We start from the raw sequence: 13766 nt of genomic DNA, 5'->3' as shown, positions 1-13766 counted from the left end.
CACACACATTGCATTTAGAGAACTATCCTGGTGGTGCTATATATCTTTGACATATTTGAAGATAGAACCCTGAAGTCCATGCTTTTGCTCTTGTTAACCTATAGGGTATAAATCAGGTTGAATGGTAGTAATATGTTAGGTTATCTACCTTTATCTTCAAGCTCAGATAGTTATCTTCAACTGCTGTATCATCTCCTTTTGTGTCTCACCTTCTGCCTACAGTGGGCTATGACCAGGTATTAATTCCTATACAAGCTGGAAGTTCGTAAAAGGTTCTGTCTTATGAAGGAGTTGACTCATTTTTAATGTCCACCACTTGATGTGTGCTATACTGACTGCTTGACCAGTTTTAACCCATCCTGTTTGCCTGACACTTCAGCTTTTGCTTTGAACTGTTTTCTTGGATTTAAATTACAAATTCTTACTGACTTCTGGTATATTTTTATTAGTCTGCTTAACTTGCAAATTAAGTTAAATGGATTTTTCTTTTTATAATAAGTAATATGTGTCTGTGGTTTTAAATAGTAAAGTACAAAAGGGTATAGATGAAAAAATAAGTTTCTATAGTATTCTGTCCTTCAGTTCCCCTTTGCTCAGGCATCACTGCTGCATGGTTTATGTGTCTTCTTCCAGAGACCTTTTATACATATACAAACATATATCTGTCATTTTCTTCTTAACACAAATGGTAGCTGACTCTACGTACTCTTGTGTACCTTTGCTTTATTAACTGTAGATTCAACTGTTTATTGTTGACGTCAGTCCATAGATAGATGCCTCAGTTTTTAAGAATCCTGCGTGTTTTGCAGCTGCAGGTTTTCCACTTGGAAATTCCTGATGATTGGCTGACTTGAGACCTGCTGTTTGCTCTGAACCCCTGGTTTCTTGTACTACCTTGACTGTGCCTTACCCTTTGTGTAGTCTTGCTTTGGCTGTGTCATCCTGCTAGGATCATGTTTGTAATATGGTGTCTTCAGATTTCCCTTCTCTCTATAACACTTTCAGTTTATGTTCCTTCCTCTTTGACCTCTCTCCCCAAACCAAAACAAAATTTTAAATAGCAGATAAAAAGTGTACTACCTTTACATATTTATTAAATATCTTTTATGTGTTTATTAGATTGGTTTAGTTGAGTTCAATATTCTTTCAGAATCTCTTAGTTGTCTGCTAGAGGCAAAGGAACTATGGAATGCCCCTATGGTTAGAAAGAGAAAAATGAGGGGAAAAGAGAAGGATAATCATTTTGTCTGGTATTCAAGACTGGTCTTTAATATGAAGCAGACATCTTCTTTTTAAATTCTTGAAATATAAAATATTGTAAGAAGAGAAATATATAATTTGTAGAAAAAAGATTCTACATGTAGAATATGCTAGAGCAGTACGTGCAGGGAACTCTTTTTTTGACTCTTAGGGAGGAATAAATTGTAACTTTAATTGTATGGTAATGAAAAATGAGAATTAGCTTCATGTGATGTTTGCTGTCATTATTTTTCCAAATTTGGGTTTGGTCATTTAACTTAGGCTTTTTTTTTTTTCTCCTTAAAACAACTTTAATTACAATTAGTTTAATCTCTGACTGAATGGTGATGCTTCAGTCCTGATTCTAAAGGCAAAGCGTAGGGTGGACGTGATTTTTCTGAGGTACATAGGAGAGTGCCATACCTATGATGGCTTTTTCTTTTTTTATTGTTATATAGCAGTTATAGGAAATTTAAAGTGGGACTTTTTTTATAAGAAAAAAGTAGATTTGTTTTCCTTACATTCACATTCAAAGCATGTCATCTGATGTTATGTTCCCAAGACAACAGCCATTTATATTGGTCTGTGAGTTTCTCAGCGGGGGAAAGACCGTATCTTTCATATTTCCAATCAGTAACAGTGTACCTGGTATTTAATATGTGCTCAATAAGTGTTTGTTAGATTAAACTAAAAGATTCCCCAAGTAGGCACTGTCCTAAGATAATTTTATTCTACTTATAAGTTTATTGTGGTATGTGTCAGTGCTCTATAATTAACACACATATATGTATATTTAACCAACCCTTATAGGTGATAGTTTTAGGATAAAACTTTCAATTTCTTAAGTTTTCTTTGTATCTTTAAATCCTTATGTTAAGGATGATCAGTAAGAAATTTCCTTCAGGAGTTGTGATGAGGAACGTACATTTATTTACTTGCAGTGTTTGGATGATATTGTAGTTAAGTGGTCATCCTAAAGAAGATTGAGTTTATGTTTGAGCCAGTAGTAAGCAAGTAGTATACCATTTAAGAAGCATTCTTGTCATCACTTAAAATGGGCATTGACCAAAATGTCAGTGCATTAAGAAAGAGAATGAAACCTTGTCTTTGTCTAGCAGAGTTAGAATTAATATTGTCATACTGTAATGTGACTGCCATCCAACCTAATGTAAAATTGAATACTGATTCCTTTTGAAAAAATATTTTAAACATTTTCACCAGTACATGCAATGCACTTGCCATTAAAGAATAACACAAGATAAACCCTTGATGAAGTTTAAGTAATTTTTATTGAGCACCTATTACGTGTGAAAATCTGGAATATACGGTCATTAATCTTTAGCTATCAAAAGCCTTTCCTTTGGAGGGCTGGATGTTTGAAAGGTACTGATCTATGTAAGCAGTAAGTGGTGATTTCTAAGATAATTTAAAACCCTAAGGCAAGAAAGAGAGCAATATAGGAAAAGAAGAAGGAAGTCAGCATAGCTCTCTGTTTCTCAGCATCAAGAGCTGTGGAGGAACTTTATGTTGCTGTCTAGATGACCATGTCTGTTGTCTCAGGTGACAGGAAGTTTTAGCTATTGACAGAGGCACTTACAGTTGGCTGTGTCCAATTGTAAGTGAGCAGAGCAATCAGAAAATGGTAGCTGACTTTGAATAAACCCATTCTGTCTCCATGGGAAAAAATAACAAAATCTTAAATGGTGACTGAAACTAAGGGAAAAACTTTTATTATCTCTGTTTGTGGACTGAGACACACCTTATTTTTCTCGTTTGTTAAATATGTAAGTGGAATTAGAGAAGTTTTAAAGTCTCATTTTTGACTCCTCAGTTAACTTCACATAGATTTAAAAAATCTTATTTTTAGAGAAGGTTTTTTAAATACATAGAGCTCTGTAGTATTTCATTTAGCAAATGTCAGTCATGCATTATCCTGAGAGCTGGGGTAACGGTGAGCATCAGAGATATCTTCTCTCTTCTAATCTTCCAGTTTAATGGGGATATGGAAAAGTAATTAATTACAGAACAGTGGATAAGCTAGTATAGATGTCTAGGGTGCTATGAGAGTGTAGGTAAAGGATTTTTAACAAACAAACAACAACAATAAAAAACAGAGAAGAGGTTGATTATTGAAGGCTTCCTGGACAAGTGACATCTATACTGGGATCTGAAGGATTGTTAGAAGTGAGTCAGATCAGGAAAGTGGGAGAATGTTATAGTCAGAGAGGAAAAAACATAGGTGAAGGCCTGAAAAGTGAGGGAAAGAGAACATGTGGTGTATCTGTGGACCTGAAAGAAATCTGGACTGCTTGGATCAACAATAACACACACTTTCTCTCTCTCTCCCTCTCTCTCCCTCTCTCTCTCTCTCTCTCTCTCTCTCTCTCTCTCTGTGTGTGTGGGGGGCAGGGGTAAGGGGAAGCATTTGTGATTGATAATTAAGATTGATTAAAGTTAGAGGCAAATACTTTTTTTTGGATGTTTATTGAGAATAAATATGCAGTCCCTACTGAATATAACTTAACTGTATAATTAGGACTAATTAAGAAATTGATAGTGTCTTTATTTTTCTGTGATTCAGAACCTGGTAGGCAAAGTGATATGTCTGATTTAGAGATGCAGTCTTATATTTTACAGTTGACTATTTTTTATGTATAACCTCATGTTGTTTACAGACTGATTATTTTATGCTTTAAATCTGCAGCCATGTACATGTATCCTATTTAAATCTTAAAGTTGAATTCTTAAGTTAAACCTAGTTCACATTATTTTGGTGTTCCTCTTCAATCTTTTTTTGACTATCCTTAAAGGCAGAATTGAATCTGTATTACGGGTCTAGCAGGTTTCGTAGTTTAGAATCAGTGTGCAAAAGTTTCCTGTTTTCTTCCCACTGCTACTATACTCACCTACACTTCCTGAGAAATATATATAGGTCAATTAGGCTTAGCCAAAGCATTTTTTAAAATCAGTCTACCTCTCATAGTTTGTCACTCACTTATGAAGTTAACTATGAACTAAATATATTAGCAGTCCGTTGCCAAGATATTTTGTAATGTGAAATGGACTTCAGAAATATATATATTTCTGACTTCATATATATATATATATGAGAATTTAAAGAATAACACTCAGGCTATTCTCTGAATCTTTTAAAATTTATGTTTTCTGATTTTGTGGTAATAAGGACTAGTGGAGTAAACATAGATTTGGATTTGGGAAATGGTAGAAATTATTTTATTCTATACATTTTTTCCAGTAGAAACTCAAGTATATAATTTCCCTGGGATTTAGGTTCATATCTTCTTTAATAATTCTTCAACTTCGGTTTGGTTAGGTTTGTTCTATTTTACAACATGAGTAAACCAAAGTACAAAGATTATAAAGCTTTTTAAGGTCATACAAGTAGATAATATCAGATTTGGAATCTCTCAAGACTTAGTAAAGTTGTGATAACCTGGTAACTTTTTTGCAGTAGAATTTTGAATGCTTGGATCAACAATAATTATCTCCCTCTGTGTGTGTGTGTGTGTGTGTGTGTGTGTGTGTGTGTGTGTGTGTGTGTATGTTGTGGAGGTGGGGGAAATGATTTTATCATCATTTTCAAAATGATAAAATACACTTCAAAGATTAAATGTAAACAGATTGCAAAAGATTGAATCTGAGCTATTTAACTTTTATAGACCCTACTATATTAATTATACTTCTAAGATAGTTTATACTCTTTAGTAGTCCCAGAGCTTAATAGATGGTTAAGTGCTTCTTAAATGACACAACACTTTGCACCTAGAGAGTCTTAAGGATATTTTTCAGGGTACTTCGGTCTTTTCCTGTTCAAGTCAATATATTGTCAATTTTAAAAAAGTTTTAATTTGAGGAAAGTAAAGGTACATTAATTAGTAAAGTACTGCAGATCAGTTTTGCCACCTTACCTGTGGCAAACAGCTGTAGGAAAGTAGTGACTAAAGACCTTCCATTTGTATTTTATTTCTGGTGGATGTTTTTATTTTAAAGATCAGGTGCTTTTTGCCATTTATTTTTTCTCTGCCTAAAGATATTCTTTCATAGTACTTGGATTCCCTAGATTAGTAGCGTTTCTTCAACAAGTAGTTTTTGAGCATTATAAGAGCTGAATACGTTACACTTGTAAATAAGATAGGCTTATTCTTGGCTGCTTTGGAGTGTATAATCTGGTAGAGAAGACAGGCATTAAACTAGTAATTATATCAATAATTAATTAATTGTAATTGGGGTGTTTTAAGGGAGAAAGACTTTGAATAAATTTATAATGCTGTCAAGAGGCATAAGCAAAGTTCAAAATTATGTCTCAGTATGGACAAAGATTCTCTACTTTGTAGAGAATCACGCTAAATAGCCATAATCCCGTGTTGGCCCAGAACCTGAAGTAATTTGAGCTGAATTTAAAAAGAAAAGTCACAGGCAATCCTGTAATACAGTTTTGACCTTCTTTAAGGAATAAGGGGAAAATGTATTGAAAAACTCCTTGCTTACTTGCTAATACAGAAAAGAGCTTGAAAGAACCAGCCAAAAAGTTTGCCAGGGAATAATGGGGGAACATTTAATTTTTCTGCCCTACTCCAAATTTATTAAATCTGAACCTCTAGGGGAGGGCTATGTACATCTTTATTCCCAGCTCATTGTAATGATTAACCTCATGTCAGAACCACTGCCTTGGGATATATCAAGAATTGATTGGCTGCTGAAGTGGGAACGAAGCATCAATTTTAGTTGTCCTGATTTCCAAATGATAGTAGGGTTTTGCTTAGAATTTAGTCTATAACTTAGTTCTAAATATACTGTGGTAGAAATTGGCAATGCCTATATTTTGTTTTCAGAGAGTAACTGCACTTTTGGTCTGTCAACAGTGGTTGTCCAGTTTAAAAGTGCATGTTAAAGTTACATTTTGTATTAAGTTTGTCTTTTCTTTTTTCTCTCAGGAACTAAACAACTTAAGCATATTTTATTAAAAGATGTGGACACTATTTTTGAATGTAAGTTATGCCGCAGTCTCTTCAGAGGATTACCAAATTTAATTACCCATAAAAAATTCTACTGCCCACCAAGTCTCCAGATGGATGACAGTAAGTTTTATTCATATATTCAGTTATGCATTTTACAGCTAAATATTCTTATACTGCAACTATACATTTGCATTAAAATGGTATCTAGTTACTGATAATTTGATAATGATGTCTAGTTACAGGTAATTTTTAGATGGAGATGGAGAATAAAATGAAATACTTGACTCAATGTTACATTCAGTTTCTTAGGTACTTTCATATCAATGCTTTCCACTTGGGTTTTCCTAAAGATGACATATAAGAGGTTAGATTTAAGAGGATATTTATTTGTATTAAAATATTGGATATTGTTTTAGAATGTTTATATGGGCCATAAATGGATTTTCTAGTTTATATTACTTTTTACTTGTTTATTCTTTAACAACTTGCAACCAGATGTGATTGATCACTTATTTAGATTTCCCTTAAGTAAATGAGAAGGTTGGGAATAAAGAGCAAAGAATGAGGTAAATTTGTTCATTTCTTGGGAATGGTGGAGAGCATTAAAAAGTCTTTATTAATCTTTCTAGTATTTTCTAGGTCTTGATTTGAAGATCAGTTTTGTTTTCAGGAAAATTTAGATAAGTCATTTTCTCAGAAATTACATTATGTTACAGGCTAATTTGAGATCCAGTATAACTTTATATGATAAAGGCAGATAGCAGACTAATATAAAGTCTTTCTAGAACAGAGTGTTTGTTTTGAATGCAGTGTATTGTCTCTGTGTGATTAAGCTGGCAGTATGTCTAATGCTATTTTCTTTCTTTAAAGAATTAATGTAAATTTTAAAAAATTCAATATTGGGTTACCTTATTATTTCTTGTTTAGGGATTTAACTCTTTTTTGACTTACAAAATATAGAACTTACTTGGTCAGTCTGATACCATAGATGCATTGTGGATTCTGTGCATTTTTCAACTTAACCTTTTTGGGATTGGTATGAAATGCAATCTCCAAATAAGTATGGCTTTAATTATAATGAAGCTGGTTTAAAGTATATTATAGAGCATTGATTAAATACAAATTTTGTATTTACCTAGAAATTTTTCCTACTGCTATTTTGATCTTACTATTCTCTCATTGAGATATAAATTAAAAAGCAGTCTGTAGAGATTCATTTCAAATCTAAACTTTTAATTAAAATACTAGTAGAAAATTAGTTTGTCTTTTGGTAGTTATTTATTTTTTGGTTGTAGAGTTAACTTATAGAGTGAAATGGTAAATGGATTTGCTAGATTATTGTGCACTTGTCTTGGCAATACTCATTCTAGAAATACTTTTGTGAAAGTGTTTTTCTTATAGGACTACTTTATTCATCTTAAAAGACAGATGAATAGACTAGAAGAGCTATAATGAATCACTTCCTGATTGGTATAGATACGAGATTTGGTACTAAATTTGTAGCTAGATTGTAGAGTAGTAATACATGGAAACCTAACCAGTGTTAGACAACTCTGTTACAATAGGATAATTGATTGCCTGTAGAGGGTGTAATTATTGTACAAGGAAATAAAACTACTTATGATTTTTAAATAAATGTGTATAGTTTTTAATCATTTGTTTTAGTAAAATTGTGTCGTGTTAAGAAGACGTAATAGGACTGAGTTTAGCAAATACTTCTACACGTCATCCCATTTATGTTTACATATTTGCTTACAAATCTTTCATTTTCATAAGATGCTCAAATAGACTAGATTAGATTAGACTTATGGATTAAGTTAATAGGAATGCTGTTATGTTTTCTAAAAAATACCATTTTTGTTTATGTAGTAACATTTTTCATGCTGTTTTATCAGTCTTGAGTTACGAGAATTTGAGTTGCCTTTGCTAGTCTAAAACATTCAGACTAAAAATATGAAATATCATTTTTATTATTTAGGACACGTAAGTGCTTATATATTTTATATTAAGGGCATTTGAAGCAAAAGTAGCCCTTCAGATTATATATGTTTCTTAACATTTTTGTGTATCATGATGAGAATTTAAAGGAAATTTTAGTTTAATACTAGTTTTTATCTTTGTAGAATACTAAAAAGTAGATAATGCTCTTATAAAAATAAACTGGTAATATAATAGATTCTGAGATAGAGGTTCATAATGTATCTTAAAATATTAGAGGGCTACAGCAGGCCAATTACTTCAGATTAAAATGTTGTTTTTTCCTTAACAGACCTTCCTGATGTAAATGATAAACAAAGCCAAGCCATAAATGATCTCCTAGAAGCCATATATCCAAGTGTGGACAAACGAGAATATATTATTAAGCTAGAACCCATAGAAACTAATCAAAATGCAGTGTTTCAATATATTTCGAGGACTGATAATCCTGTTGAAGTCACAGAGTCAAGCAGTACTCCTGAACAAACCGAAGTTCAAATACAGGAAACTAGCACTGAACAGTCAAAAACAGTACCAGTTACAGATACAGAGGTGGAAACTGTAGAGCCGCCTCCTGTTGAGATTGTTGCAGATGAAGTTGCACCTACATCTGATGAACAACCTCAGGAGTCGCAGGCTGACTTGGAAACTTCTGACAATTCTGATTTTGGTCACCAGTTGATATGTTGTCTTTGTAGAAAAGAATTCAATTCTAGACGAGGTGTTCGCCGTCACATTCGAAAAGTACACAAGAAAAAGATGGAAGAACTAAAAAAGTACATTGAGACACGAAAGAATCCAAACCAATCCTCTAAAGGACGCAGTAAGAATGTTCTAGTTCCATTAAGTAGGAGTTGTCCAGTATGTTGTAAATCATTTGCTACAAAAGCGAATGTAAGGAGGCATTTTGATGAAGTTCATAGAGGACTAAGGAGGGATTCAATTACTCCTGATATAGCAACAAAGCCTGGGCAACCTTTGTTCCTGGATTCTATTTCTCCTAAAAAATCTTTTAAGACTCGAAAACAAAAGTCGTCTTCAAAGGCTGAATACAATTTAACTGCATGCAAATGCCTCCTTTGCAAGAGGAAATATAGTTCGCAAATAATGCTTAAAAGACATATGCAAATTGTCCACAAGATAACTCTTTCTGGAACAAACTCTAAAAGAGAGAAAGGCCCTAATAATACTGCCAACAGTTCAGAAATAAAAGTTAAAGTTGAACCAGCAGATTCTGTAGAATCTTCACCCCCTTCCATTACCCATTCTCCACAGAATGAATTAAAGGGAACAAATCATTCAAATGAAAAAAAGAACACACCGGCAGCACAGAAAAATAAAGTTAAACAAGACTCTGAAAGCCCTAAATCAACTAGTCCGTTGGCTGCAGGTGGCCAGCAAAAAACCAGGAAACCAAAACTTTCAGCTGGCTTTGACTTTAAGCAACTTTACTGTAAACTTTGTAAACGTCAGTTTACTTCCAAACAGAACTTGACTAAACACATCGAGTTGCACACAGATGGAAATAACATTTATGTTAAATTCTACAAGTGTCCTCTTTGCACTTATGAAACTCGTCGGAAACGTGATGTGATACGACATATAACTGTGGTTCATAAAAAGTCATCTCGTTATCTTGGGAAAATAACAGCCAGTTTAGAGATCAGAGCTATAAAAAAGCCTATTGATTTTGTTCTAAATAAAGTGGCAAAAAGAGGCCCTTCGAGGGACGAAGCAAAACATAGTGATTCAAAACATGATGGCACTTCTAACTCTCCTAGTAAAAAGTATGAAGTAGCTGACGTCGGTATTGAAGTAAAAGTCACAAAAAACTTTTCTCTTCACAGATGCAATAAATGTGGAAAGGCATTTGCCAAAAAGACTTATCTTGAGCATCATAAGAAAACTCATAAGGCAAATGCTTCCAATTCACCTGAAGGAAACAAAACCAAAGGCCGAAGTACAAGATCTAAGGCTCTTGTCTGGTGAGGAACAGTTACAGAGTTTTGCTTTTTTCCCCCCATCGAACTAAAAAAAAAATCATTTGACCATAATTTATAGCTGGTTCCATTTTAACACGTTTGCTTCCATATATCTCATGGCAATGGGAACTGCAAGAGTGATGTGCATATTGCATTTACCTCTTCAGTGACCTTTATTCCAGTGGCTTGGGAACAAAATTAACTTCAGAACTTATCTTCCACAGGACAATGCAATGTAGTTATAGGTAGATGGCACAGGGTCAGTGCTTTCCTTTTAATGTTGTAAAATGTATACATTTATATTGGCTTATGTTTACAATAGAGGTCTTCTGTTTAACTAACTTTGCACAGGTTTAATTTGATTCAGTGATTTAGTCTACTAATTAATGAATTGTAGGAAAGTTAAATATATTAGAATGAACTTGTGAAGGCGATAATTATAGGAAAAAATCTTTTGAGGCACTGTAATTATTGTAAAAATTAATCTGTGATGGCTAAATAAAGTGCTGCACTCAGAAAAAAAAATCCCCGAATTGAATTAAAAATGATTAGCATTTATCATTTACTTTTAACATAGTGCTTCCAGGCAAAGGGGGAAAGTTGGTAAATAGAAATTTGGATTTTTTTTTCCTTCTCCTTGGGAGTGTGTGTTAGTTACTGTTTTTTAGTTTTGATCTATGGAAACAATGCTTATTTAGGTCCCAAATGCTTCCCTCTCTTTTTAATAAACTTTTTGGTGATAATTTTAACATAGTTAATATTATTAACTAGGGATTTTTTTTGTGGTTGTGTGTTGTAAGAAAAGTAAAATTCGTATTTGGAAGAAAGAAAAATACTACTTTTTTTTTTTTTTTTTTTTTTGAGATGGAGTTTTGCTCTTGTTGCCCAGGCTGGAGTGCAGTGGTGCAATCTCGGCTCACTGCACCTTCCACCTCCTGGGTTCAAGCAATTCTCCTGCCTCAGCCTCCCAAGTAGCTGAGATTACAGGCATGAGCCACCACGCCTGGCCAATTTTGTATTTTTAGTAGAGATGGGGTTTCACCATGTTGGTCAGGCTGGTCTCGAACTCCTGACCTCAGGTGATCCACCCACCTCGGCCTCCCAAAGTGCTGGGGTTACAGGCATGAGCCACCGTGGCTGGCCAAAAAATACTACTTGTTAAAGAAAGTTTTGGAACAAATGTAGATTTTTTAAAAATGCAATATAAAATGAGTAGACTCCCTATACTTTTCACAGGTCTATATATATTTTAAAAGTTCACCTTCTATACCTGTGTCCCTTGTATTAAGGCATTTAATGTATTTAATGAGTATTAAATTAGTTTCAGATTCAGGTTCTAAAGAAAAATATTAGTTTGAGTGCTGTGAGGGTTAAATGTGGTTTGATTATCACACATGTTTTTATTTGTGTGGAAAACTTGAGATGAAACCATCTTTTAGAAGTAATTTACTGTTGCATAATTTTAAAAACAAGGTTTTATTAGTAAACTCAAAAGTGTTCATTTATTCCCATTTCTCCTCAGATAACTTCAAGTGATGTACGAAAAGGTTTGGAGTTCATTTTTGTGGAAAGACTAAATTGGTGTTAGAACCACTAAACATCTTCAAATGGTACTATGAGGAAAAAAAGAAAAACATTTTTCTAAATATTCGACTATAACTGCTGTTTTCTGACTAAAATAATAACCATCTAACCACTTGTTTCTAAGGCACTGCCTATTCCAGCACTTTCAAGTAGCTGTGACATTACATGTTGTCATCACGGTCAATCAGCTAACCACCCTTGACCTTGTGCATTTGGTCTACAGTTTCTACAAAAATGTTACAAATTTTGTTTTCTAAACAATTTGTTGATTAAGTGATCAACAACCTGAAGAAAATATCAATTTTTAATTGACAAAGACTTTATATCTTAGTGATTTTAGTTTTGTTTCTCTTTATTTGGCAACATTTTCATCTGAATTGTATAGATATATGATTTTCTAGTGAGTGTATGTTAGGAACAAAAGACAAAATAGTATCAACACATTATAAATATTTAGCTTACTAAATATTTGTAATTATTTTTACATCCATTTATTTCTAGCTTGTTCTCCAGCACTTAAGTGTTTGAAAGTTTCATCCTAAAATATATACCACAGGAAAGTTCCAGTTCATTTTCATGCATGGATCATTACATTTTTCACTTGTAAATGTAGGTTTTTATGAAAATTAAACATTCCCCTATTTTTCTTTAAATTTTATACAAAGCACTTTAATGATAGATGCAACCTTATTTTTCAGTTCCTATTTTTTTAAAGACCACACATTTACTAATGTTAATATGAAGGTAATAAATAGCTTACTGATATTTTATGGATGCAGACAATCCATGCACAACCACTTCTTATGATACTAGTTTTTTCCTTAAATATTGCTACAAAAGGAAGATGCGGGTGTCAGCCCTGAATTTTTTTCTCCCAAGAAAAATCTTAAAGGACCACTTTAGATAATATTTGATTCCTACTGTAAAATTTAGAAAATGATGAATTCTTGTCCATTTTTATAATCAAGATTTTAGGAAAAACAGAAGTACATCTATCTTTATGAAATTTTGGGCAGGTTTTTGTGTATCAATATTTTGTACTTTTTAAGGAATATTTTATTTTTTAGTTATTTGTGTCAAATTATAATTATAAAAGGTACAGCAGAAAATATACCATGTTTTTATATAGGTTCACACCTGTACTTAGGAGGGACCCTGTCCATCTATATACTTTTTGTATAAAATTTTAAAATGTTAAAGATCCACAAGGTCTTAATAAAATGATTCTATAGATAGAAAAACATTTACCTTCCCAGTGCTTTGCACTAAAATATACTGTGAAAGGAAACTAGAAAGACTGTAACTATTGCTGGAAATGTTCTATATTGAATGTACATGCTCTTGTTGGAAAAATGTACTATATGTGATGGAAATAAACCAGACTCGAAGTTATTTCAGCTAAATGTGCTTCAGCAAAGGTGCATTGGTTGAAACTTAAATGTTTTATTATCAAATTTAAACTTATTCAGTGACTATGAGCAGCTACACTTGAATTATATTCTGATAGTTTTATTTCTAAGAAATAGAATAATAATTTCTCTTTAATTTAAAAACAGATTTACTTTCCCACATATTGAAAATTTGTACTTATAGATCTAACTTTAATAACTAATAGTATAATATATTTAGGGAAGTAAATGTGTAGGTGGTATTTCATTTATAAGCCATCTTAATTAGTTGCACATTATTAAACCTATATGTTTGACTTTTGCAAGGTGTTATCTTTTATGCATTCCTATACACAAGACATATTCCAAAGATATTTTCCAGATAAATGCCGATAACCCCTGAAAAGATATGAGGATTCCTGAAAAGCTTGGGGTTGCTCTTTGCAGCATCCTCTCATTTGTATGCCAGCCTTTCCCTCTCTGCTTGCTTGTTAAATACTATAGAGAAGAAAGAAAAATTGATGTTGGAGGAGGGGAGCCCATTGCTGGAATTCCCTTACTCTACCCACCTGTTTCTACAGGGACCATTCACAGTGTGTCTCCTCCGTAGTAATTCT

General features: G+C 33.0%; 1 protein-coding gene across 5 annotated transcripts in view; it reads left to right on the top strand.

Moving 5' to 3' along the window:
• ZNF800 (zinc finger protein 800) overlaps positions 1 to 13766 on the top strand; it is a 258362-nt gene that overhangs the window by 217321 nt on the left and 27275 nt on the right. For 4 of the 5 annotated variants that reach the window (XM_030825472.1, XM_030825474.1, XM_030825470.1 and 1 more), the window contains exons 4-5: positions 6195 to 6338; positions 8488 to 10180. In XM_030825472.1, coding sequence (XP_030681332.1) covers positions 6195 to 6338; positions 8488 to 10180 — 1837 coding nt within the window. Of the gene's footprint in view, positions 1 to 6194; positions 6339 to 8487; positions 10181 to 11699; positions 13472 to 13766 lie in introns of those variants that run through there. The other variant, XM_030825475.1, reaches the window with a different exon arrangement.

The sequence above is a fragment of the Nomascus leucogenys genome, chromosome 13, assembly GCF_006542625.1.
Source record: "Nomascus leucogenys isolate Asia chromosome 13, Asia_NLE_v1, whole genome shotgun sequence".
Lineage (NCBI taxonomy): Eukaryota > Metazoa > Chordata > Mammalia > Primates > Hylobatidae > Nomascus > Nomascus leucogenys.
Note: the sequence above shows the minus strand (reverse complement) of the source record. Positions and strands in the feature narration are given on the sequence as shown.